Source organism: Zootoca vivipara, chromosome 4 (genome assembly GCF_965207765.1).
Source record: "Zootoca vivipara chromosome 4, rZooViv2.hap1.1, whole genome shotgun sequence".
NCBI lineage: Eukaryota > Metazoa > Chordata > Lepidosauria > Squamata > Lacertidae > Zootoca > Zootoca vivipara.
Window position 1 is genome coordinate 52,175,621 of NC_142587.1, and position 25,500 is coordinate 52,201,120.

Genomic DNA, 25,500 nt, shown 5'->3' on the forward strand with positions numbered 1-25,500 from the left:
TCATAGTACTGGAAATATCATGATATGAGAATTTAATTGCTACTTAGAGTATGGTACATAGGGGTTTCTTTTCTGCTATTTTATAATAAACATATAATTTTATGTTTAAAAGTATAATATATTTTAGATTGCAAACCTGTGGATATGGACTGTTGTCTTTAAGCTGTGCAGAGTTGCTTAGTAAACCTGGATAGAGTATAAATCACATTAATGCTTTAAAACACTACCAGGCATTTCTACCCAGATATGCAGGGTCTATATGGTGAAGCCAATCTCACAAATTAAAGATCTGCATCTCAGGCCTAGCAATGTTTCCTCAAAACAGATTTGTTGGGATTTGCTAGTGTGTTTAGTAATCCACTCCAGTCACACATGTACACAGTTTTTCTTAACAATTCTCTTATACGCATTCTAGAAGATGTAATGGAGAAGCTATCCAGTGGTGTTTTCAGGTAAGTCAGGTGTGCTACAGTGAAATGGAAGCTTACAAACTAATCTAAGTATTATAAGTTATGAAGCTCCACATAATTAAAATGCTGCTGGAGACCTACTTTCTGCCTGTAGTTATTGATCCAGAACCCCAAGAGTCCTGCAGCCAGTTCCATGAGCCCAATAGCTTTCAGACTTGCTTTTCTCGAAAAGTGGGCCCTGGATTCTGCATGAGAAACTGCTTTTCTAACGGAAGGCGGCTTCAGAAGCTGTTTGTTATAATACAGTAACGTAGGGATTAGTTGTTCATTAAAAATAAATAAATACCAGAGCCACTAAGTCACTGCAAGCTCCTTTAATGACTCTAAACAGGCCTTGGTATGCCACCCATTAATATCAAATACTTGGGCAAAATTCTTATTTTTATTTTCAATTAGCCATCTTAGGAAATGACTTGGAGAAGGCCCTCTTCCTTGCTCTAATTGCTCTAATACAATCTGCCCGTTTGTCTGTACATTAAATAAACCCAGTTTGGGCCAGACTTACTCTGCAGGTGTGTAATACTTGTCTACAATCCAAGTGCATATTCATAATAACCACTGTGAACTGCAGCTAAATAAAAGTATTTGTTCTTGTGAATAAGCTACTAAAGGCATTTCTTCCAATAGTTAATATTCTACTAATGGTTACTACAAGGCTTATTTTTCCATTGTTTGCTGTGATTGCAGTCGAGTTTTTGGATGCAGAAAGGCAGGAGCTGGAAGACTTGTTCTCAAAAGCAATATAAAATGGCACATCTTTTAAACTACTAGTAAAAGCTATTTTGAAATGCATGCAATACATTAAACATCTGCTTCCTATTTGCTGTTTTCTCTGCCCTTTGTTCCAGGAATCCTAGCCAACCTATAACACTTCCAGTGTGTTTGCGCTGTAAAGTTTGCATTACTAAAATGTAAAGTCTATGGCAATTGTCCTGAATTGTGTACTTTTTCATTTGAGCATACATTAAGACGCTTCTGAGATATTATTCTCTTTTAGGCCTCATTTGGATGATCCAATCCCATTATATGAAGCCAAAGTTTCTATGGAAATGGTTCAAAAGAACGAAGCAAGAAAAAGACAAGTTATCCAGCTCTGAAGCACAGATTCTTCGCTTTTAAGGCAGTGTGAAGTGTAAATTTGTGAACTTTGTCTCAATTGCCTACTTATAAAGGATTGGTCAATGAATTTCAACTAACATTTTAATTACTGTTTGAATATTCTTTACAAGTTCTGGGGGAGAAAGTAGAGCTTTGATTTTTTTTCCATTACCATGTCTAAAAGAGTATTTCTGTTAGCAATTGAAAGTTTACTCATATTTGTGTTCCTCCAACACGCCATCCCGTCCAGTCCCCCGTCACTCCTATGGTTAGCAGACAACACTTTCCTTTTGTCTGCTCAGTTTTAGGCATTTTGCTGTGCTTTGTTTTACTTGGACTATCTATACACTATGGGGGTGGAAAGGTGTCCCTGGAAAACACTTTAACATTGGCAAGATTCTGAATGTGCTTTCTCAATCTAACCTCATTTTTATGGTGGCTTTGCTCTGTTTTTTATTTAGCCTTTTCATCTAGAAAACACAGGATCTATCAGCACCTATAGATGACATGCATTGCTAAGGGCCTTTTTATACAAGCAGTGTTCTGTGGAGTAAGTGTGCATTTGTTACGCATTTGTTTTGCACAATCCACATTTCTGTCTTTAAGACAACACTACAGTGGGTAGGATACTGCATTTACTAAGAACCTAAGTGCAATATTTGCACTTGGAGAAAATGCAGTATATGCTTTCATACAGCACATACTCTGTTACTATAATTCCTTGATGAAGTGTCGTTTTTGTGACTGTCACAAGTACTTACTGGGTATATTCTGTGGTGTAATTAGTAATCTATACTCATGTAAATTTATGATTTACCATTGTTAAATGTTCAAATGGTATATGGCAGAATAGACCTTAGTCACAGTCATTAATTTCAATGGGTCTACTCTGAGTAAAAGCCAGCTATTCTGCTTTTCCCCATTATAAATTTAGCCATGTGTTATATCTAGTTCATGGTTCATGCATATAGCCCAGTCCACAAAAGAGGAGTGGGGAGGCAAACAGGGCTATTCCCATCACCTGCCACACCATAGTGGGATATGCTCTGCTGCTGTGAGATAGTTGTCACACTTTGGCTCCTCATCTAAGACCTTCCTCTGTTCTTCTCCTCAATATGTCTAATTTGTCCCTTCTCTGCTAATAAAAGGTGGTTGCATTCTCAGATACGTGGCAATTGCAAAAAGTTGTATGGAAGCAAGTCCTATTAAAATCAATGAATTCAGCCCCTGCATAGACAGTAGGCCTGTGTGAAACTTTGTACCACATAAACCCTATGGAAAGCTGATATTGTAGTAGATACATGTGGTAAAATTTTTCCCAACATCAAGTGATTGCTGTTAATTGCTAGAGAGAATGTGGCTTCCCACAACTGAAGCTGAATGTTGACAGGCCAGATTCTCTTAACAACTTTGCTATGAGAAAATGTTCTGCCTTTCTCCACAACTGTATATTTCTGCAACTAAATCATCTGGAAAGGCTTCAAATTATGCCCCTCAGCTCTTTCAGTGTGTGGAAATATTAAGGTAACTAGAACTCAGAAACAGTTTGAGAATTCAATATAACGTTCAGCTAGCTTCTTGCTTTTCATAGTTGTTCTAATTTTGAAGATATATTTTAAAGAAGCCAACTAGATAAGATATAGGTTACGTTGGCATGCTTGGCCAAGGGTTAGCAGCTTTTATTTTGAAAATTTCCAAGGTCACTTTATAGCAAACTTTTAAAGTGGACTGGAATTTTTCTTCAGACTTGAAGAAGGTGGGGCTGAGAAAAAAGCTCCCTTAATATTGAAGCCATATTGTCAGCAATGGTCAAAAGTCCATTTTTGTCATATAGCCTTAGAAGGGATAAGGGTATATTTCTGGGGATGTATTGGCTGAGAACACTCTGCCTCTAATTTCAAGGAATCTGATGTAAAGCTTTAAGTATTATATGCATGAAACGTCAATCACCAAGCAGAACAAAGCAGGAAGTATCATTTCGAAGACATCTGAAGGCAGCCCTGTCTAGGGAAGTTTTTAATGTTTAATTATGTTTTTGTATATGCTGGAAGCTGCCCAGAGTGGCTGGGGCAACCTAGTCAGATGGATGGGGTGCAAATAATAAAATGATGATGATGGGCGGAGCCAGCCTGGATTTATATGGGAGGGGCAGAACCAAGCTATCTGCGATGCGACTGGTCAGTTAAGTATTTTTATTTATTTACTTGATTTGGGGAGGGTGCCTTAGCTACGCCCATGGTATACTCAGCCTTGATCCCTGGGACCAAGAATCAAGGCGGCTGACACGAAGCAAGACAGATAAAATACAAAAAGCTAAAAACATAACATATAATGATTAAAAACTAAACAGAATCGAAACAAATTATTAAAATACTGCTACTAAAAGCACAGCACTCTTAAAAAGCCCTTTCTTAAGGGGGGAGCGGTAAAGAGTCAGGAAATAAGCCTTCAAATCTGGGGAGGCAAATATTTGCGGCAGAACTTCGCCAACTCGTAGGATTTCGCTTGGCACAGGCGACCGTGAAGGCCCAGCCTCCGAGGATGGAAACGGCGCCGACAGGCCGAATAGCAGAGCTCTCGGCGCGCGCGGACGTCGCAACGCCGCAGTTCAGGGCGCCCTCGCCAGGGCAGGAAAGAGGCGGCCGCGGCGGGGCTGACGAGCTTTCCGATTGGCCGGGGTCCGCGCGGCAACCTGGAGGCGCCTCTTTCCGCCCTCAAGGCGGAGCCTCCTCCTCCAGCCGCGCGCCAAGTTCGTATCTTGCAGCCGGACGCCGCCGAGTCCGACGCCGACCCCGCTCCACTTCTTGCTTTCCTCCGCCGCCATGTGCTCCGTGGTCCCCGGCTACTCCCCCAGCTTCAAGAAGCCTCCCGAGGTGCTGCGCCTGAAGAGGAAAAGGGCGCGGAGAAGCGACGCGGAGCCCGGCCACTCTCCCAGCGCGCCCGCCGCCGCCCCTTGCGCGCTCGGCGGCTCGGCTCTGTCCCCTCGGCCCTACCCAGGGAGCCGCAGGCGGAACCCCTTCTCGAGCCTGGAGAACAGCCCGCGTCCTCCGCCAGGGACCGGCCAGTCCCTCTCTCCGGCCAGGAAACCGAGGGCGGGCGGCGCGCCCAGCTGCTCCCGCGGCCAGGTAAGGCGGTCTCCCCCTCCAGCTATGGAAGGCGTTGCGATGGACGGCATTCGGGGCGGGAAAGCGCTGCGCTGCAATTCTCCCAGTTTCCCTGCGCCCTTCTTTCTGTTTGCTAATGTGCACGCCCCGCCTCCGAATTTAAACTCGTTCGATTATCATAGGGCAGCCAAAGCGCATTATTTATTTGGGTCGTTTCGAAACGGATTGATATTAAGGCCGTTTATCGAAATGTGGTATTGGCACGCTTTTTCTTTTTTGCTGCATTGCTGTTTCTGGTAATTTTGGGGGAAATATTCGATAACTAGGTAAAAGCGCCTTGGTGATTTTTCTTGAAAGAAAAGGTGGCGCATACCTTATTCTAATAATATTTATGCGGGAAAGCACATGGGAGGAGACAGCGTCGGTATCAAAAGTAATCAAGCAGGACCCTAGGTTGTGCGAGTTTAAATGGTGGAGTCTTTAGCTTTCATCCAAGAAACTTGGACAAGCACACATTTCATTGTGCACTTTACACGCAAGTAGACCAGCAGGGCACCAATCCCATAAATGTCACCTGCACAGTGTCCCCAAACTTCAGCCATTTACTGGTTACTGTTTCTCTTCCAGAAACAAAAAAAACAAAACAAAAAAAATCACCTGTGGCATAAAATGTCCCAGGTATGCATTGAGTTGGGTTGTATTTACTACATCAGCCAATGTTAGTACTGTAGATTGGGATAGTAACAACACCCCACTCTTATAGGAAAATGGTAAAGGTGTGAAGTGTCTGTTGACACAAACTATGTAACTTGTTGGGAGACATTTTTCTAACCTAGGACAGGTTTCTTAATTGAGTTAGAAAAATAGTCCACAATTGTTATGTATTTTTGTTACTATGTTACATATTTTGTGTTTTTTATATAGTAAACTACTCTGTAATTCTTGGATGAAGGGCAGTATAAAAATTAATAAGTAATATAATACAGATTAATAAAGCATGCCCGTTGATACTTAAGGGATGAGTACATAAGAATATCTAGGGTTGAACTTAGCAGAGTGACAGAATTTTTTCCTTTTTTTAAAATAAAAAAAAAGCTAAACACTGTAGTGGATTATTTTATTCACTGTTCACTGAATCTTCCTTTGGTGTTCTCTTAACTTTGAAACTTTTCCCAGTTTTTAAATGGTCTACAAGACGATGAGGCTATTTGGAAAGAAGAGTTTTCTGAAGCAACATCTGTTGACTCATTGATCAATGTAAGAATCATTGTAACTGTTAAATGTATCTATATATGAGAATCTTGAATTTATTTTATCACACAGGGCTGAAGCCCCTTGCCTTTTGAATGCAACTGGGTATGTGGAAAGGAAAGGCTGTAGTTTTTGCTGGCTAACTTGAGTCATTCATGCTGCTTGGGGCACGGTCAGATAAACTGATGGGGCTGATAGTGGGTGCTTTTTTTTCTTCATCACTAGAGTACACCTATTATGCTTTCTAAAAAGCAACAATCTTTTCTACTCTTCACTAATATAGGTTTATATGTAAAACAATGCTGCCTTAATGCTAGCAAAGGAAGGTCATGCTTCTTATAAACATTTAAGTGATGGCATTTTAATGAAGGAGCTGCTTCCTTGTAATTTTTTTCAATGTTTACATTTTTCAAGGACCCATATCTGGCCATTTCCAATACTGACGTTTCTTCCTCACCAAGTTATGAATTTCCTGCGGACTGGAGTATTAAAACTCGCCTTCTGTTCACATCTTCCCAATCATTTGCATGGGCAGATCACTTAAAAGCACAAGAAGAATCCCTAGGATACGTCCAGCATTGTAGAGGAGCATTAATAAACTTGCCTCAAAGTATTCAGGTAATTCGTTCTGTTGAACCATTGATCAGGAGAATAGACTAGAGACACTCAGGTAGAAAGGTGCCAATTCATACCTGCAGTGAGATGTTCAGCACAGTAAATATTTTTAAAACCTGCATGGCCAATCATGTCTTCCTAGCATGTGCAAACTGCCTTCTTCTCAATGTTTTATGGTGTATATTGAGCAGGACAATATTGATGAAAAGATCTTGGCTCTGTGATGGATTTTTGCCGTATATAGATCCTTTTTCCTCAGTAGCACTGTGAATCTGAGACAAGTGATATAAGACTCCCTAGTCCTCCGGTGTTACCAGTGTGACATCGGTAACTTACCAGGCTAACTTTATTCAGAAAGGAATAATCTGCCTGCAAAGAACATTCTGAATCACCTGATGTTTTGTGTGTCAAAAAGATAAAACTTAGGATAATTGGTTATGGTTATAAAAATGGTGGTATTTTTTTACGTAGAGAAATTAAAACAGGATTGGGCCTACCCCAAAACATACAAATAGGCTTCTTATTCAGCTTATTAACCCTTAGAATCTCTATTAACCCTATAGCTGCAAAGGGACCTACCACTGCACTCATCGGCACCAATACATGGTACTGTCCCTGAAGAGTACTATAGCAAAAGGGTGGCGCTGTGGTCTAAATCACTGAGCCTCTTGGGCTTGACAGGGTGAGCACCTGTTGCTCTGTCCCAGCTTCTGCCAACCTGGCAGTTTGAAAGCATACCAGTGCAAATAGATAAATCTGGCACTCGTCATGGTCCTCCATGCGCCAGTAGTGGTTTAGTCATGCTGGCCACATGTCCCGGAAAGCTGTCTGTGGACAAACTCTGGCTTCCTCGACCTGTAAAGCAAGATGAGTGCCACACCCCATAGTCGCCTTTGACTGGACATAACCATCCAGGAGTCCTTTACCTTTTACCTACTATAAAGCTAAAGGTACCCCTGACCATTAGGTCCAGTAATGGATGACTCTGGGGTTGCACGCTCATCTCGCTCTATAGGCCAAGGGAGCCAATGTTTGTCCGCAGACAGCTTCCAGGTCATGTGGCCAGCATGACTAAGCCACTTCTGGTGGACCAGAGCAACACACAGAAACGCCATTTACCTTCCCGCCGGAGTGGTACCTATTTATATACTTGCACTTTGATATGCTTTTAAACTGTTAGGTGGGCAGGAGCTGGGACCAAACAACGGGAGCCCACCCCACTGTGGGGATTTGAACCACCGACCTTCTGATCAGCAAGCCCTAGGCTTTGTGGTTTAGACCCACAGCGCCACTATAGCTCCCTTTAAATGTACAGTTATACCTCTATATACCAATGCTGCGGGTTGCATACAACATGGGTTACGAACGCGCCGAACCTGAAAGTAACGGAACGGGTTACTTCCTGGTTCGGTGATTCGCGCAGACATGCCAAATGATGTCACATGTATGCGCAGAAGTGCCAAATTGTGCGGCGAGGATGCGCAGATTCAGCGCTTCAGGTTGAGTACTGCTCTGGATGCATATGAGCCTCCAGAACGGATCCCGTTCGCATCCAGAGGTACCACTCGATGCAAAATATATCACTCAGGCTGGAGTTGTTATAGGCCTTTCAGCCTACAGGGTAAATATGAATGAAGATTTTTCAGACATCTTATGAATAGCTTAAAAAATGTAATTTCAACATTTTGCTATCTTAGGAACCGAAGCTCTCCACAGAACTCCGATGTGCTTTCCAGCAAAGCCTTGTATATTGGCTTCATCCTTTCCTGCCGTGGCTAAAGCTGTTCCCTCGTATTGGAGCAGATAGAAAAATGACTGGGAAAAATAATCCTTGGTCCTATGATGAAGGGCTCCAACATGTTCTCATGAGTGAATGGTGAGTTGAAGTGAATGGAAACACATCACCAAGCAGCTAAGAGTCAAATAGCACTGATTTTCACAGGATATTTTCATAACTACCACCACATTACCAAATTTGAGTTGAGTTATAATGCAAAATCAAGGAATTCATTCTCAATAAGTATAGCAGCTTTAGTTCTGGAGCCAAATGCACTTTGCATGCAAATGCTTACAAAAATCTGGACACTGCTATTTCAGATAAGAAGCTATATTTGGAGAGGGGAAATTTATAGAAGGGAGGAGGTATTTGTTTTCCTCTCCACCCTTTCTCTGCTCTCAAGCAGCTTTCCCCTCTATAATGTTCAAAACATAAGCATCCCATTATTTTCGCACCTCCAGTCCTACTCTAAAATTTCTCTCCTGTGTAAAGCAACTTTCCACTTTAAAAAGCAGTGCTATGTAAGGTGCTATTTGGCAACTTCAAGTTGTGAAACGAATAAACATTACAAGCTGTGTTCTGTGGAATAAATATGCATTAATCCACAATGTCAGTCTCCAAGATAGGACTACTGTGGATAAGGATATCCTGATTTCCCAGTGTCAGAAACTTGTGGCCTCCAAGCAGTTGTTTGACTGCAACTCCCATCTTCCTTGCATGGGAATCAGGAGTCCAACAAGTTCTGGAGGACCAAATGTTCTTTGTCCATTACTTGCTGCCATTCACTTGGCCAGTGTTTCCTTTTTTGACCTGGAGAAGGTGTCTCTGTGTGTACATGTGTACACGCTTTGGTTATCTACTCAGGTTGGTGATTTTTGTTTTAAAGGCATTTTGTCCATTTGTGTGAATGCGTGTGATTTGCTTTTGATGTGTGTTTTGCCTTGTTTTCCAGAAGTTTATATCTCAGGCTTCCCTTAATCAGCATTCTGCCATTTCATCATTATCATCATCATTATTGCTGTTCTCAATCCGTTTAGATTTTCAGTTAAAATGTCAGTAGCTTGGCTTTGCTACTAGCAACTTCCCCTCAACTCTATGTGTGCTCTGTTACCTCTTTCTGTCAAGGTCATGCTAACAATAATAGTGAGGCCAGAAGGAGCCTGGGTTTCACTCTCTTTCTTTCTCTCTTTGTCTTTCTGGTGTGCTGTTCTGTATGCTTAGTGTTAAGATTTAGACTTATTTTAAGTTATTGTAAGTTTACATTAAGTCTGCTGCAACTGGGTTTTTTATGGACAGTGCCAATCCTGAATGTATTGGATTTGTGACCGTTATGCTCATTTGCCTTCAGTAGCAGTAAAGCTCTGCTGGATGAAATGCCTCAGGTCTACAGTGGTACCTTGGTTTACAACCATAATCAGTTCTAGAGGTTTATTTGTAAACCCAAACAGGTTGTAACCCAAGGTGCGCTTTCAACAATGGGGCCCCCCAAAAAATATTGATAGTAATAAAAAAATGGGTTGTAATCCCAAAAAAGGTTGCAAACTGGGACACACACTTCTGGGTTTGATGTGTTTGTAATCCGAAACATATGCAAACCAAGACGTATGCAAACCAAGGTGCCACTGTATTGTTTGGGAATCCTGCATCGTGTTTAAATTTTTGCTCTGCTAACTATACGTTGGAATCTACTGTGGATCAATATTGAGTAGAATTTCAATGTCAGAAGGTGGGGTGAGAATTGTCCCCCATCCTGTCCTCTGTCTGTGGCTAGTGGAAAAGACAGCAGCTAGATTTGTCTGTTCTTGACCTGTAAGTGGTCTCACTCCCCACACACCAGAAGTATATTTCAGGTTAACTACCAACTTCCTGTTGTAAACTATTCTCTGTGGGCGAGTAGTTTTGTTGTCTCTGTGATTTGTTTCCCTCAGTTTTGCTGTTGCCAAATTGCAGGCTGATCATTCTGCACCTTGATTCTTTACCTTGCAGGTGTCTCAGTTTTACTTCCCTTTATAATCTGCTGAGAGCCAAGCTTTGCCCCTACTTCTACGTTTGCACTTACCAGTTCACGGTGTTGTTCCGTGCAGCAGGGCTTGCTGGAAGTGATGTGATCACTGCGCTAATTTCACCCACAACTAGAGGCTTAAGGGAATCCATGCGAAATGAAGGTGAGAGCACTGTATTTTTAAGCCAAATGACTTACAAAAGCCCTCTTGTATATTGTCTCTACACCATTAATTTGCTTTTTCCACCCCTTCTCAGGTATTGAATTTTTTTTACCTTTTCAAGAAGTTAGAAAAAGGAAATCGAATATGTTGGCATCTCACTTAGAAACAGGATTTGCTATTGACTCTGAAACAACAGGCAAGGATGCTGAGAATGAAGAGTATGTAGTTCTTGTTATGGGGTCTTTCTTGTTGGAAAAGCTGGCTCTGTCTTGTTGCATTTTTCTAGCACAAAAACTACCTTTCTGATGCAAGATAAATAGTTATTTATTTTACGTCCGAACTGATTTCTGTATTAATAGATGGCTCACATGTTGCGACCTACTAAAGTGGTGTCTCTTTGCTTAGGGGACGAGGAATGAGTGATGCTGATGACGATGAAGGATTTTCATGGTTGGAGGAGATGGGAGTACAAGACAAGATTAAAAAGCCAGATACAATTTCTATCAAACTGTATCCTTTCAAAAGTGAAACACTTCCTTAAGTTGTGATTTAAAGCTGTGTGAAAGACTTGTTTAATATACAGCTGAGAAAGCAACACTCAACTACTAAGAGGTAGGAACATTTGGTGCTTGTTCCTGATATTTGGACAACACGGTATACTGACTGCAAAACGCTTGTTAGGATTTTGAGTACCCGCTGCTGGCTAGTGTGATTGGTATAAATCACATGAGATGTCTGAGAAGAGTGTGGGAACGCTGAAGGTCTTATCTCTTCCATCTGAGCGTGTTATTGTACTTTACTTTCACTTTTGCAGTATGCAACACTTTGTTCTGCCAGAGTTTGGAGAACACAGACGTGATTATGGATTCTCTGTATAGACACTAAATAAAACTTAGTTTAGACCTACGGATGTTTCCTCCTCCTTGCTGCGAGATGCCTGAAGACTTCTGTGCACTTTTCATAAGAGAAGTGTCGCAGAAAGGCACTCTGGAGTGAAGGGGCATGCCATTCCAGAGACATGCCTGTTAGGAGACGCTCAGAGGATATGGGGGTCTAACAGTTCTATGTTCAGTTAAACTCATTTTGATACGGATTATATATCAGTGCAAGTGGGATGATTGCCAAGGATGGTTAGGAAAGGGCCTTCCTTTCTACTGCTCCTTATCAGGTACATAACACGCCAGTGCTGAGGGATCTGAGATGGTTTTGCATACAAAGCCCTAAAAAAATCTCTGGCTCAGGTTACCTGAAAATCCATCTTTCTCTTCACTGCTCGGTAAGGGTGCTGTGACCAGTAATTGGACTCACAATAGTTTTGCCATGTCCTGGTGTATCAGCTTCTGCTAACCTGGAGGTGTTGTGGAATTGCCTTCCCTGCAGCTCTTGAAGACACACCAGTTTAGGCAGACTTTCCCCTGAACTAAGCTTGTGTTTTTATGTTAACTTTTAATTATGCTTCTTAATATTGTATGTTTTAATTAAGGATGTCCATATGTTGCTGCACATTTTAATTATGGGTTCGTTTCATAGCTGTAAACTATAAGCAGCATGTAGATGAATTAATAGTACTGAAGTAGGCAAGAGTCATATTGGCTAGCAGTTTCAGATACCCTTGATGTGGTAGGACTAGCACATCAAGGTATGAGGAAATCACATACTTTTTTCCACAGCAGGCTTTTTCCGTGGGAGGCAGGGATTGTTTCTTTGCAAGTATGGCAAGATCAAAGCTTTTTCATAGCTAGGCGAATTATTAAGATTTCTGATAGCTAAAATTTAAATACCCTGTTTCTCATATTTTAAGACATACCCATAAAATAAGCCATAGCAGCATTTTTAAGCATTCAAGGAATATAAGCCATACCCCGAAAATAAGACATAGTGATAGGCGCAGCAGCAATGCCGGCCGTGGCAGGAGGAGGAGGAAAAAAATAAGACATCCCTTGAAAATAAGCCATAGTGTGTTTTTTTGAGGAAAAAATAAATATAAGACGTGTCTTATAATATGAGAAACACGGTAGAAACAGTACAGTTAAGTATTAAAGTGTATTTAAAGCACATTCCTTGCCTCTGAGACAAGGGTGAAATGTGTCTTTACCTTGTAATCACATGCAAAAATTAAATAAGGTTCCGACTTTCAACTTGTATTGACTTTGTATTCATCTTCTGCTGTTATGTGTGTATGTATATATATACCTTTCCCTTGACATTTGGTCTGCAGCTGTAAGGAGAGAAATGAGGTACAAATGGATCACAAGCCCGAATCTGTTGTGCTGGTGAAAGGAACAAACACATTCACTTTGCTAAACTTCTTGATAAATTGCAAGAGCTTAGTGGCTGCTGCAGGCCCTCAGGCTGGCATCCCTCCAACACTGCTGTCACCAGTTGCTTTTAGAGGGGCAACAATGCAAACACTCAAGGTAAAAATCACTGCAAAGTGATTTCACATATTGCTGGCTTTATGGTGGGGGAGGAATGGCTTGTGTGAACACTGGTGGCAGGATGGGGAAGCTCATTTCTTGGATTTGCCTTCTCCTTGCAGCTTCTTGTGCCCTTTGAAAATCTCTTATGGGGGGATGGGGGGGGTTGCAAGGATAATTGGAGAAAATTGGCTTCACCCAGTCCTGTTAGTGGGGTCCTCACCTTCTGTGAAAGAAAGGAGACCTCTTTGTAGAAGACTCTGTTAGCATCCAACTTGCCAAATTTAATTCCTGGAATCTGTTACTAATCATTATCACTTAGCATGACTATTGTTGGTCTGATAATTTACCATGTGTTTCAAAATGCCTGCCTCTATGATTCCACGCGCCCGTGCCTGCATATCAGTATAACATGAAATGATTGCATGCTGCTACCAGACATTTGCCTTAGTATTATATCATACGGTGCAGCAAGAATCAACTTTTTAAGAATTTCTCTTAGAATCTAGAGATAGAAACTTGTGTTGCTCTTAGCAACCATTTGCTTTGTCTCCATTAGCCTAAATCAGCTGTACTAGCCACTCCCTATAGTAAACCATACATTCATGCACTCAAATTATGTAATGTTTTAAGTTCTTAATACTGGAGGTGGTAGCCGGGCTTTTTGCATGTGGGCAGAGGGCAGAATCCAAGTGCATATTTTGTGATTCTACTAGAATTTTTAATAGGCAGGGCTTGAAGTTGTTGTAAATTCTCCCTTTTTTGTAATTCATCCGCATGACACCATGCTTACCCCCTTCTTCTTGAGCATCTATCAATGGTGTGTTCACATTCCTTCTGGTTTGTAGATTGCAACCATTTAAATGCTTAGTCTCATTTATGACCACATACTTTCAGTTTCTTGACTTTCCTCCAGTACTATTCCCCTGTAATTGCTGCCTTGTCTTTCCTATACATAGAATTGACTCACTGTTAAACTTTGGATGCATAAAAAGGTTAGCTTTAATTTCAATGTTTTTGAACCTTCGTGTCATAATGCTTAATATTTTTTTTCCTAAGGCTCGAAGCATAAATGTGCGGGCACAGGTCCAATCACATTACAAAGATTTATTTAGTCTGGAGATTGTTGGTCCTGTCATGCCTCACTCTATGCATTCCTTGTCCATGCTGCTCAAATCTGCTCAGAATGGATCTTACTCTGCTGCGTGTTATACACATGACCCAACAGCAGTGTTCAACACAAGCATCAGTAATGAACAGAGCATAAAAGAGGTAAGGAGATTTTACTTAACATGCATCTGAATTGGGAAGAATCTGATTAACAGAAAAGAGAAAGCATGCTAGCCCTGTTATAGGTGTCACATAATACCCATTCTGCATTTGTAAGAAATGGATCTTTTAGTGTCATGCCACCTACATTCTGGAACCCCCTGCCTATTGACACTAGGCAGACATATTCACTGTATTCTGACACCTGTTGTAAACATTTTTGTTTAGACAAGCCTACCCCATACATGGGACGCGGGTGGCGCTGTGGATTAAACCACAGAGCCTAGGGCTTGCCGATCAGAAGGTCGGCGGTTCAAATCCCCGCAACAGGGTGAGCTCCCGTTGTTCGGTCCCAGCTCCTGCCAACCTAGCAGTTCAAAAGCACGTCAAAAGTGCAAGTAGATAAATAGGTACCGCTACAGCGGGAAGGTAAACAGTGTTTCCATGTACTGCTCTGGTTCGCCAGAAGCGGCTTAGTCATGCTGGCCACATGACCTGGAAGCTGTACGCCGGCTCCCTCAGCCAATAACGCGAGTTTAGGGCCGCAACCCCAGAGTCGGTCATGACTGGACCTAATGGTCAGGGGTCCCTTTACCTTTACCCCATACATGTAAAATGATGGTGTATTTTTAAATGTTTTTAGTTTCTTGCTGTTTTATCTTTTGATTGTTTTAAAGAGTTTTTATTATTATATTGAATTATTTTCTTTGTACAAATTCTTTTCTTTAACAAAGCGGTGTGTGAACTTTAAAAAATAAATGGTTCCATGAGTGCTCAAAGGATAGGCTGTGTGGTAGGCTCTGTTCCCTCGTGAAATGACCTGTTATTGAATAAGAAATTGTACTAGTAATACTTTTCTGAATTTTTACAGGAACCCCATCGCAAGGACCTTAAGAAATGTGGATTGCATCCGAACACTTTAGAACAGCTTATTCTTTGTCCAACATTAGGAAAGTCATCCATAAGGCTCCTAGAAATGAACAATTATGCCTACACATGGAAGGCATAAACAAGCAATATCGGTCAATGAGGAATTGCCATTGACGTTCCTGAGATGTTTAAGCCATGTTGGGTGGGTACAATAGCATTCTGCCAATAACAAATTGTACATGTTAATGTGCAAAACCTACTAGCTAGATTAGACTTCCGAAGCAGAGCTGATGGAAAACTGCATATTCTGTGTTGTATAGTTAGCTCAACCTTTTCCTCTTTTTTATGATTGAAACATTCATATTTATAGATTTTTAATTAAACTTAAACCCTAGAATATTGTGTGTTTTCTTTGAAGCTAAAAGGCAGAAGTTTGAGATAATTTGTTTTACCCTGCAGAATAGTCATGCATTAAGTAAACCATTTGGTTCATTATAAACAGGACAAATTGCACTAGACAGTAAATAAGGAACTTGTGCTGCTTTATTGACCAAGCCGAGTACAACATCATCGTTCTACATCCGAATCCAGTTATAGCTGAAAATTCAGTTACCACAAATGTATACATTCACATCAGGCATTGTGTTTGACTCAAATTACAGTTTCATGTTTCTTCTACCAAACATGCAGGCAGGTAAATTTATATTGCAGTTATTATTTCTGTTGCTGGATGTGCTTCATTCTCACAAGTGTAATTTTTTTCTGAGCTAGACAATTTTGCTAAACTCAATGGCATTTGGATAGGGGGAATAGCAATAGTTAGCATCATCCAGCAACCGTATCCACTTTCTCTTTGCAGAAAAAAATAGGAGGGCCTGGCACTTGTCTATAATGAGCTACCAGTCATTGTGACTGTAAACTTAAGACTACACAGCTTTAACAGAAAGTTTACCAAAAACTATGGGAACTGCATCATGGTACAAAACAGTCAAAACTTTAAATTTTATATTGAAGGTAAAGATTGGTTGAGCTTTAAAACAAATTACAGATAACTCCATAGTCATGTGTTTGGATTTTTAGTAATTTAAGAAATGATGGCATCACTAACATCAATATACATACCAAAACCATGTGATTTAAATATTTTCCATGTACAAAAAGAAAAGCCTGAAGGTGTCTGTACAGTTTTTACAATGAGCTGCTAATGTATTTACAAAACCACAAAAGAGAAATATCATTTGCGTAGAATAAAAATATATAGGATGTCAATATAAAAACAGTTGTTTAGTTGTGTGAGGCACTCCTGAAGTTGGTGGCATTAGCCAAGAGCTCCTTTGGTACGAGTCCCAATGCCTGCAGAGCCACAGTAGCAGCCATGGCTTTAGCATGCTTCTTATTAGGACTGACACTGTTAGGCTTGTATTCAATTCCATTGACCAATACCTGTAAGACAAATAAAAACAGGATGCATGTAAGACTTATGTATCACATTTCTCCTTCCTACTGAAGACTAAAATTTTAAGGCCACACAGCTCTCTTAGTTTCTTGCATACCTCCAAACTCAGGTGCTGTCAAGGAGTTATCCCTTACATCTGAGCCCAAGCCTAAGGCTTGTCCACAAAGTTAAACAATAGGATTCAAATTGTTCGTGTGACTTGCAATGTATAATCCCTTGATAAAAATATTGGTTTGGGTAAAAAAAACAATCCTTCTGATGTGGTCAGCGCAATTTCTTTGGGTTGGATACAAAGATTCCCTTCATCTAATGGAAGGTCTCCTTCCATCAGCAGAAGGGAACCTCCAGCTCCAACCATTTGTTTTTATGTGACGTCATCTTAGGTTAAAAACTGCAAACGGGGAAACAAAGCAAAATGCACTTTCTAAAAAGGCAAGTATAAGTATTTGCTTTGTGGGCTCAAAATGCACAAGTTTTGAAATTCTTATTTATTAAGGACCTTCCACACATGTCCCAAGGCAAGGTACAAATATAATAAAAAGTTACAAAATAGTATACAAATAAGAGATGAGGTTAAAAAGAAAACAAAATGGATACTGTGTTGCTGTGAGAGGATTTGGAGCCATGGGAAGAGTATAATAGTTCAACATTTCTTGCGTGCTATTGTAAGCATTCACTTTTAAGTGCTAAAATTCATTTCTAAGATAACTGACCATTACGAGAACATTCTAGCTTACCTTAAAGAGAAAATGCTTATTGTGTTCAGGTCGATTATCGTTCACCAATGCGAATATGGGAGGCATCCATCTTCGTTTGTTACAGACTTCCAGCAATGCAGAAACTGGGTGTTTGCCTTAACAACAACAGGTTTTGTTTTAGAAATGTAGAAATACCACAATCAGCAGAATTACTAATTCTGCCTCAGACCAGGTCAAATGTTTAGTTCATCTGTCCATATTCTCTGCTAAGGGGTGGGTGGGAAGTGCTTTTCGGCTCAAAGGTTACATATTCCTTCATAGCTATTCCTTCCAGCAACCACATGCCAGTGGTGGGCTTGGCCAGACACTGGAAGTGGCTCTGACCTTTGCACAGGAGGCCACAGGCCAATCATGTAAACATCACAGCCACACACGAACCTCTCCAACCTCCATTCAGGTAAGCCAGAGGCATCATCACAGTCAAGCAAAGCACTTGAGAGGTGTGGCCTGCAGAGCAGACATGGGCTGGGAGAGTCCCAATAATTGTACAGAGAGACCTATGGGCCACCTTTGGTCCCTGGCCCTAAGGTTCCCCACCCCTGGGGTCCTGACAGCAGCTCTCCAGGGTCTCTGGACCCTGCTACCTGATTTTTAAAACTGGAAATGCAAAGGATTGAACCCAAGACTTTCTATATTGCTGTACCCATGAGATATGGTCGCTCTCCTTGAATTTTTAAGTCTCACCTGAAAGATCTTTCACTGCGCTGAAAGGTCCATGTCTCTTCTGTGTCTTTTCTCCCACCGCAACCAAGCCTGAAGAAAGCACATTTAAAAGTTTTCATAAGCTACCAAAACCTGGTAGCAGGAATCAATGTAACATAACCGGTATAGCTGGCAACCACACCATACATACTCAGAAACCTCTTGGGTGGGCCAAATGCACTCTTATCTTACCTAGGGTTTCTATAGTATCAAAATACCTAGTAAATGCTCATACTATGAGATGTAGTGGCAATGTAGTTACTGGCCCTTGGCTGGTTCTGAAACCTGTAAGCTTAAGTGATCACACATCAGATGTTCTCTCTAGTACATCCAAATATAAATGCAAGTCCTGACCCCATTTGGTTTAAGTCAGTGGAACAGTGCACCACAGAAACTGGTGTTCTTGAATTCACATACCAAAAGGAGCAACCTTGGCTTTTACTTGAATGAAAGCCAAATATTTAACAAAACCATAGCAGATGACATAAATTTCCAGTAAACACAGGAATTCACACAACTAGGGCCACAGCAGATTTTTGGGTTGTTTTTTTTGGCAGAGTTGAACAACCTACCCACCATGCAATTATCACCCAAAGACCCATCTAGTCTACTGTTCTGTTTTTCCCAGTGGCCAACCAGATACCTATGGGAAGCCCGCAAACACAATTATCCCTCTGCTCACTGGTGACCCAACACCTGGTATTCAGAGGCATGCTGCTGCTAACAGAGGCAATACAAGGTCATCATGCCTAGTGGCAATTGATAAGACATACTCCTTGAAAGTATAAGCTCTTTTTAAAGCCCTCCAAGTTGGGGGCATTACTATATCCTCTGGCAGTGAATTCCGTATTTTATCAGGCAAGCAAGTTGGGCCACACAATGTTGAGTTATAGAAAACCAGGAACATTTTCAAGCAGTAACTTCCCATTAGTCATCTAATGACTTGGATAATAACTTTCCTTCAATAAACAGAACTCGAGGCTTTCCCACATCATCTCTGCATTCCCCCATGGCTTGGAAAAGAAACCTGTGAGGGTAAGAGAGATCTTCCAAGACAGGCTGACATGCAGCACAGAAGACTGTAGAAGGAAGGGCTTTCGATGAAAAATGTCACCTTGTGTAAGCAGAAATGCCTTCCGCTTGCACAAGCGCACATTGAGATCAAAACCAATGTTTTTATTAAAATATCCTCTCAAGTACCAAACATCCACTATATTAAGTACAGTCTTCTTTTTAAGTTTTTACTGAAGCTGTAATATTTATATTGAACCAAGCATAACTAAGATATATAACGTTATCTGTTGAAGGGTATACAATTATTGGAAACCAGCAAATAAATTTCTTTTTATATGTTAGCCGGGAGCTGGTTGAAGTTAAGAATAAAAATTAGAATAAAAAATGCATGTTTTAGAACAGCGTTTCTCAACCGCTGTTCCGCGGCACGAGACGCTGGCTGGTGTGCTGCGACGTGCGGCAACGAGAAGGGTGATTTGCATTGTCACATGCCTGGCGGCCGCCAATACACAACACTTACCCGCCGGAAAGCAATATTTGGCAAGTGTTTCTTACGGTCATAATTATAATATAGGGCGGCACAGAGTTAAATTTTTTAACTTTTTAAATGGTGGTGTGCCTCGTGATTTTTTTCACGGAACTAGTGTGCTGTGGCCCAAAAAAGGTTGAGAAACACTGTTTTAGAATACCACCCTGGCCAAACCTTTGTCAGGCTTTACATTCCATATTTGGCCTCAGCAGAAGTAGTGAAGCTAACATACAACGTAATGTATAAAGCATTCAAAATGTGCCCTTGCCTGTCTTAAATCAAACTAGAAATTAGTACAGAGAAAATGTTCTAGGACAGTCATAGGCAACCTTGGCTCCCCAGATGTTTTGGAACTACAACTCCCATGATCCCTGACCACTGGCCCTGTTAGCTAGGTATCATGGAAGTTGTAGTTCCAAAACATCTGGAGAGCCAAGGTTGCCTATGCCTGTTCTAGGAAAACAAATGGATGGTAAAAGGACCTCTGACCATTAAGTCCAGTCGCGGATGACTCTGGGGCTGCGGCACTCATCTCGCTTTATTGGCGCCTTTTACCTTCCCGCCAGAGCGGTACGTATTTATCTACTTGCACCTTGATGTGCTTTTGAACTGCTAGGTTGGCAGGAACAGGGACCAAGCAACGGGAGCTCACCCCGTCATGGGGATTCGAACCGCCAACCTTCGGAATGGCAAGGCCTAGGCTCTGTGGTTTAACCCACAGTGCCACCCATGTCTCAAATGGACAGTACATAACATTTTTACATAAAAATGGAATGACTAAAGAAAAATTAGGCTTGATTTCTGGGTCAGCCACTCAAGAAAGAACTGTTTAAGAAATGGGAGTTAGGTCATTTTTGTACCTTATTTGGGGGGGGGGGAACAATTACAGAGACTTCTGATCTTCTGCATCACTTTAAGAGGGCTCATTCTGCACCAGAGAAGCAATGACCCAGATACAGAAATTCTTTCATAAGGAAGACATTATTGCTGGTATTTGGCTGCACACATTATTATCTGATTCACTCAACCCCTACAACAGGCAATAAGGCACTGGCACAGTATCGTTTCGTGTGGTATGTATTGTACATCAGAAGTGTTGGGATGAAAGTGCTGAATGTAGGGTACCAAAGCCTTCCTGGCTTACACAGGATTTCTATTCAGAACAAGAATCCTCACAAAGGCACCTGCTTCCCCAATGGACTGGGACAAATCAGTATGAAGTTGTCAACCTCAGAGAAAACAACTCACCTTTCCGATCAGTCTTAAAATCCACTAGAATTGGTTCCTTGTTTCCTTCTTTATTTTTACCCAAGCCTTCTCCTTCTCTCCATCCCATTTTCCTCATGAGTTGGGCTCCCATTCCTCCAGTTACAGGGGCAGCTCTCAGAAACTGATCCTACCCAAAGAAAAAAAGTAAAAAGGAACCCTTCATTTAGCACTCTGAAGAAAAACTACAGAACTTTCTAAGTTCTAAGCTTCTATTAACTAAGCTTCTAACTATCAACTATCAAAGAAATAGGCATGTTTTTACATTACATGCATTGAAGAAATCTACCTAGACATATTCTTAAAGTAAAAGTTTCAATCAGAAAGTGGAAATATAAATATCCACTGCTTATATATACACATAATATATTTTACAAGCATTTTAAATAGTAGCACTTTGGTTCCAATGCATCTCTTCTCATCTTGTGGAAACATTTAACTGGCAAAATGTGTGCCATGTATACCTAGTTACTGAATAGAAAAAGCAAACATTTACACATATTTTAAATATAAAAAAAACAATTTCTCCCACTTTATTACACAACTGTACAATTATTTTCCACCTGAAAATCCCTGTGCATGATACAAGCAATTCTTTAAAAGAAAAAAAGAACTTGGCCACACAACTCAGCAGTAGCCTGTGACAACTGCTTCAAATAACCACAAGTGTCATATTATTATTATTTAATGCTGTAAGATCAAACATAGGTTTTAAAACATTGTATCAGCTTTAAGTACTTTTAAAAACTCCTTAAATTTTTACGTACCTAGGCCTCGATGGCCGCAGTGTTGTGAATAGTAGGGCTGGCATTGACCGTGGCAAGAAGGCAGCTACAAGGCAGATTTGGCCCTGAAACAAGTTTCCATATAGAGGGGTGAAAGTTCACAGGCTATTCTGTGAACTATCATCTCTCTTTTCTGCCCCACCCAATGACCCAACGCAACGAACGGCTTGTGTTAATAATATACATTGGTAGCATCAACACAATATATTATTCTCACGTTCTCGTTTACAAAGGCACAAAGCTTAGTATTTGAGTATCAACCTACACATCGAGTATTTCTTTGCTTTCATTCTACATTTCATTCATTTTCATTTACTGAAAATAGATTGCAAAAAGCAAATGAAGAGTACAATCTTCCTTATGATTTCCTCTTCATCGCAGACAATTATGGCACACACCCAGTTCAATATGAATCCCCATATGGTGATGTTAAGAAACCAAAGAGCAACATTTCCAGAACATGTGTGACTTCAGTTCCACAGGTATACCCATAATTAAAACTGCTGCCTGTAATCATGCAATAATTGGATATTACTCTGGGGGGGAATGCTCTGGTATAAGGAAAGGCAAAACTGAGACAGATATTACCTCTCATGGAAACGTTTTGACTGGTGCAAGCCATGCAGTTTGTGTACATAGAGACATGTTAGCTGTTGCCAGTTACCAACTGCTTTGAGTTGATGCACCTAGAAGGGCATTTACTTACTTCCATTTTCATCCTCCCCTCTCCTTTCCAGGAACCTCTCATTAGAAAAGGGCAACCATGCAGAGGATACAAACCCCAGTCAATGTCACCCAGGGCTCCGACTCCTCTTTTGCACCTGCTTTGTAATGATAGAATGTTCATCAACAATGTCTGGTTCAGCACCAATGTGTATCCAGTTCACAAAGACGACAGAGACCAACTTCCTGACCAAGGTCTTTTGAAGGTTGCAAGAGCTTCTCATATACTTTCCAAAAATCATTGGCTGTGCATGTTTGTGTGTTACAAGAATAGCCCTTTCAGGTGTAAAAGCAAAAGAACACAACCTTTAATGGGTATTTTGCTTAGAAAGGTGGGGTATACATTTTAATAAAATTAAGGTTTTATTCAATTGTCTCCCGCTGCTCATAGAATGCTCTTTGCTCCAGTGGATGCTTCCATTAACAGAAGAGGGAAGGGAGTGGGTTTTCCCCCCAAAAAAAATCTTTTTCCTGCAGCTGCTCATGCCATGTCCCATGCTGTTCAAAAGAGTCTTCCAACCAACTGAAGTAGACTGGGAGGGAGAGTGTTGTGGAAACCACCTCCCCACCTCCACTCATAGAAACCTCTGCCAGTCAAAGGGATACAGCTGGCTGAAGTTTTAAATGCAGTTCAGCTCTGAAAAGCACCTCTGTAAAAACGACATCCCCTTTCCTAATTGGCTTGGCAGGATAGTCATAACAGATACAGCCAGATACATTTTACGATGCAATCCAAATGAAGCCTTCTGCTCAAGTCCAACTGAAAACAGTAGTGCTGAGGCTACATGTGTACCCACTTATTGTAAGCCCCACTGAACTCAATGGGACTTATTTTTAAGGAGGTGTGTAGGCCTGCACTGCTAAGTACTTAATAGTGCATTGAAGTGGTATTTATTTCAATGGGACTTCAGCATACCTTGCTCTCTGGATAGTACCTCACAACTCCTTATCAAATGCAGCAGAGTCAAGGAAGCTAATTCTGTTAATTAGAAATTTACAACCCAAGCAAGCCTTTAAAGTCCCACAAATTATTTCAGAAACTTTTCTAACAGTAGTGATACGTGGCTTTCACTATCTAGATGTTAATTATATACAGCAACTGCCAACATAGTAAAACAGGCTGCCAGGTTTATACGCTACCATAATGTTTATAGACTTTTTATAAGCACAGAAAACATTATGTGGAAACTGAACCACTGCTTGAAGTGACAGAAACACAATTCCATTTTGACATAATTCACAACCCTTCTATTTCAATCTGTTCTAAAAATTCACACAAAAGTACTAACTGGTATAGTTACAATGTGTGGTATAGTCAAAGTAGGATTAATTTTCACTTAAGTAAGCTACTGTTAGCAAGGCCAACAATTTGAATCATGTGGGGAATGTCTAAAGATCCTAAAAGTTAGATATAATTAACAGCAAGATTAATTTAAAAGCAAATGTTTAATAGAAGCAGCAAGAAAGAGCAATGGGAAAACTGGTATTTTATTTTGATAGCTACCCAAAGGCATTCATGTTTTCATTTAAATATTGTCACTTCTATGGCACTTTATCATGTGTGAATCTTCAAATTTTCCTACGCCACGCAAAACTAGTTGAGCTTTAGGTCTTTTACCACTAGATGGTGCTAAGCTATTTCCTCTTCATGAGGTAGGAAAGGGCTGATAGGTTCATCTTCAATTCACAGGACAAGGAATTGAAACCTGATATGCAGGACCTAGTGATAAGAACTGTGTGTACAAGGAGAGGAGGGAATTGACACTGGCACACACACAAAAAGAAAAGACCAATGCAATATCTAGACTGGCACAAGAAGAGTTAGAAACCAAAGAGGTAAGAAATTACAATTTACCAGATTCATTCAATGCCAAGAGAAGCCCACACAAATGGGAACTCCAGGAATACCCAATCCTGGGTGCAAGGGTGAATACCTATAAGAAAAACACAGAACGGACTACAGTGAGCAGACCAAGTCTGCCACTGATAGTATTTGCAATATTTATAATTATTTTAGAAGTTAAACTTAATACCAGTGCTTTACAGAGAACCTCTTCTGATCCAAATAAATATTTCTCAGCTACAGACACCAGGACTTCCTCATCTACAAACATAGTGGTTATTATAGTTTTCTGTACATGGATAAAGGCATGGTAATATGGTACGTGAATTACAATGGACAGCGGCAGAGAAGTTGCCAGGAGTGGAGAAACCTTTTAGCCCAGAGGCCTGATGGGTCGACTTTGGCAAGTGGGTGAAACCTACTCAGCTTTCAATCATCTGACATTATGACATCAGATGGATAGGTGGGCGGTCCCACCCATCTGTCAAGAGTTGACCTGCAGAGTAGATGAAGGAATCAACTGCTCTGCCCACTAGCTGATGAGAGGAACATTCAATCCTGCTCTCTGTAGGGGTCTGCTTCGCCCTAGACCCTAAACTATGGGGGCAAGGATGTGATTTGGGGGAAATGGCCTTGCAGGCAAAATTGGACTCCCTGGCAACCAAAGTTGGTCTACAGGCCAGAGGTTCCCCATCCCTGCTCTATGCCTGTACTTGTACCTATGGTTAACAAGCCCAGGTGGTCAAGCATGCTGCTGAACAAGCAAAGACGGAAGAGGAAAACAGCAAGAAAGGTTGCCAGTGCAGTCAAATCTAATAACACACAATGCAACATTTTGCACTTAGCATAGGTTTTGCATGTTTACTTTCTATAATATGCTTCTTCCTAAATTCAGGAAGCTGAGATTGGTGTAACATGGCCACTAATGTGAAAATTAAGAATACAATCTTGGTGAATGGATTGGGAGCTGCACAGGGTAGTGAAATTCTAGAACAGTATCCAACTAAGTCATATCCTAACTAAGCAGACGCCCTGAGATCAATGGACTTGTGCATGATTTACTTCAATTAGCTTCTGCTTCCTGATCACTAGAAACCGCAATCTAGTTCCATTCTGCTTTCTGAGTCTTCAGAAAAAGCGCAATGTATTTTTCCAAGCTGTTTTCTGCAACCACAATGGCAGAAACACACCTTTTAAAAATGCTGAAATTTCCAGGGTGCTAATTGCCAGATTCTGCATTTCTAAAGTGGGTGGGTGGGTGTGCGTGCATGTGTACGCACGCAAGTGCACACACATTTGTATGTGTGCAGACTTGCAGCTGAAACTATTTCCCTTGAAATATATTACCCATAGAAAGCGAAAGATTACTTTTGTGACAGAACACATCC

The 25,500-nt window shown here is 40.9% G+C and overlaps 3 protein-coding genes across 7 annotated transcripts in view; 2 read left to right on the forward strand and 1 right to left on the reverse strand.

Moving 5' to 3' along the window:
* The window catches only part of CRYZL1 (crystallin zeta like 1), a 28,650-nt gene extending 25,919 nt beyond the window's left edge, over window positions 1-2,731 (forward strand). For both annotated transcript variants that reach the window (XM_035115547.3, XM_035115546.3), the window contains exons 13-14: window positions 407-452; window positions 1,468-2,731. In XM_035115547.3, the coding sequence (XP_034971438.1) occupies window positions 407-452; window positions 1,468-1,567 (146 nt within the window). In that variant the 3' untranslated portion in view covers window positions 1,568-2,731. The remainder of the gene's footprint in view (window positions 1-406; window positions 453-1,467) is intronic.
* A 1,498-nt stretch (window positions 2,732-4,229) lies between these two features.
* DONSON (DNA replication fork stabilization factor DONSON) lies at window positions 4,230-15,433 on the forward strand. Its single transcript, XM_035116682.3, has 10 exons — window positions 4,230-4,693; window positions 5,849-5,929; window positions 6,338-6,541; window positions 8,236-8,414; window positions 10,302-10,480; window positions 10,575-10,698; window positions 10,886-10,990; window positions 12,699-12,897; window positions 13,957-14,169; window positions 15,038-15,433. Exons 1-10 carry the CDS (start codon window positions 4,391-4,393, stop codon window positions 15,173-15,175), a joined length of 1,725 nt encoding a protein of 574 aa, XP_034972573.1. The 5' UTR covers window positions 4,230-4,390; the 3' UTR covers window positions 15,176-15,433.
* A 128-nt stretch (window positions 15,434-15,561) lies between these two features.
* Window positions 15,562-25,500, reverse strand: part of SON (SON DNA and RNA binding protein) — a 34,765-nt gene continuing 24,826 nt past the window's right edge. For 2 of the 4 annotated variants that reach the window (XR_015949787.1, XM_035114623.3), the window contains 4 exons: window positions 20,744-20,891; window positions 17,935-18,003; window positions 17,230-17,345; window positions 15,562-16,479 (listed from right to left, as the gene is read on the reverse strand). Coding sequence is in view for 1 of the 4 variants with exons in the window: in XM_035114623.3 (XP_034970514.3) it covers window positions 16,321-16,479; window positions 17,230-17,345; window positions 17,935-18,003; window positions 20,744-20,891 (492 nt within the window). In the remaining 3 variants the exon portion in view is untranslated. Of the gene's footprint in view, window positions 16,480-17,229; window positions 17,346-17,934; window positions 18,004-20,743; window positions 20,892-21,528; window positions 22,371-24,124; window positions 24,204-25,500 lie in introns of all 4 variants that reach the window. The other 2 variants (XR_015949786.1, XR_015949785.1) reach the window with 2 other exon arrangements.

Coding starts and splice junctions, on each gene's coding strand:
- DONSON (XM_035116682.3), top strand. CDS start 4,391: ATGTGCTCCGTGGTCCCCGGCTACTCCCCCAGCTTCAAGAAGCCTCCC. Junction 10,699..10,885: donor AAGGATGCTGAGAATGAAGA/GTATGTAGTTCT, acceptor CTCTTTGCTTAG/GGGACGAGGAATGAGTGATG. Junction 12,898..13,956: donor CAACAATGCAAACACTCAAG/GTAAAAATCACT, acceptor TTTTTTCCTAAG/GCTCGAAGCATAAATGTGCG.